Source organism: Odontomachus brunneus, unplaced genomic scaffold, assembly GCF_010583005.1.
Source record: "Odontomachus brunneus isolate Ranch 3 - 2012 unplaced genomic scaffold, Obru_v1 Obru_scaffold_024, whole genome shotgun sequence".
Taxonomy (NCBI): domain Eukaryota; kingdom Metazoa; phylum Arthropoda; class Insecta; order Hymenoptera; family Formicidae; genus Odontomachus; species Odontomachus brunneus.
This window is the reverse complement of record NW_022639474.1, coordinates 2531705-2532043: the sequence shown is the minus strand read 5'-3', so window position 1 is coordinate 2532043 and position 339 is coordinate 2531705. Positions and strand designations below refer to the sequence as shown.

At 50.7% G+C, this 339-nt stretch overlaps 1 protein-coding gene across 16 annotated transcripts in view; it reads right to left on the bottom strand.

Moving 5' to 3' along the window:
- LOC116842298 (collagen alpha chain CG42342) overlaps positions 1-339 on the bottom strand; it is a 294572-nt gene that overhangs the window by 87456 nt on the left and 206777 nt on the right. For 11 of the 16 annotated variants that reach the window (XM_032811279.1, XM_032811283.1, XM_032811277.1 and 8 more), the window contains exon 3: positions 218-253. The exons of the other annotated variants lie outside the window; for them this stretch is intronic. In XM_032811279.1, coding sequence (XP_032667170.1) covers positions 218-253 — 36 coding nt within the window. The remainder of the gene's footprint in view (positions 1-217; positions 254-339) is intronic. 16 annotated transcript variants of the gene reach the window in all.

Genomic DNA, 339 nt, shown 5'->3' with positions numbered 1-339 from the left:
GAGAGAGAGAGAGAGAGAGAGAGAGACAGCGAGGCGGAGACAGAGACAGCGAAAGAGTGCGTGAGAATATGATGGAAGAACAGACAGAACGAGACAGACAGACAGAACGAGAAAGAGAAAGAGAGAAAGAGAGAGAGAGAGAGAGAGAGAAAGAGAGAGAGAGAGCGCGACATACACAGAGAAGTGAGGAGTGGAAAGAAAATAAAAAATAATATACCGGAAAACCGTTCTTGCCCGGCGTCCCGGCCACACCCTGTAAGAAGGGGTATAAAAAATTAAAAACTCGTTTACACGAGGTAGGAGGGAGCGACGACGGGGGCTGCGGGGGCGGGGGCGAGG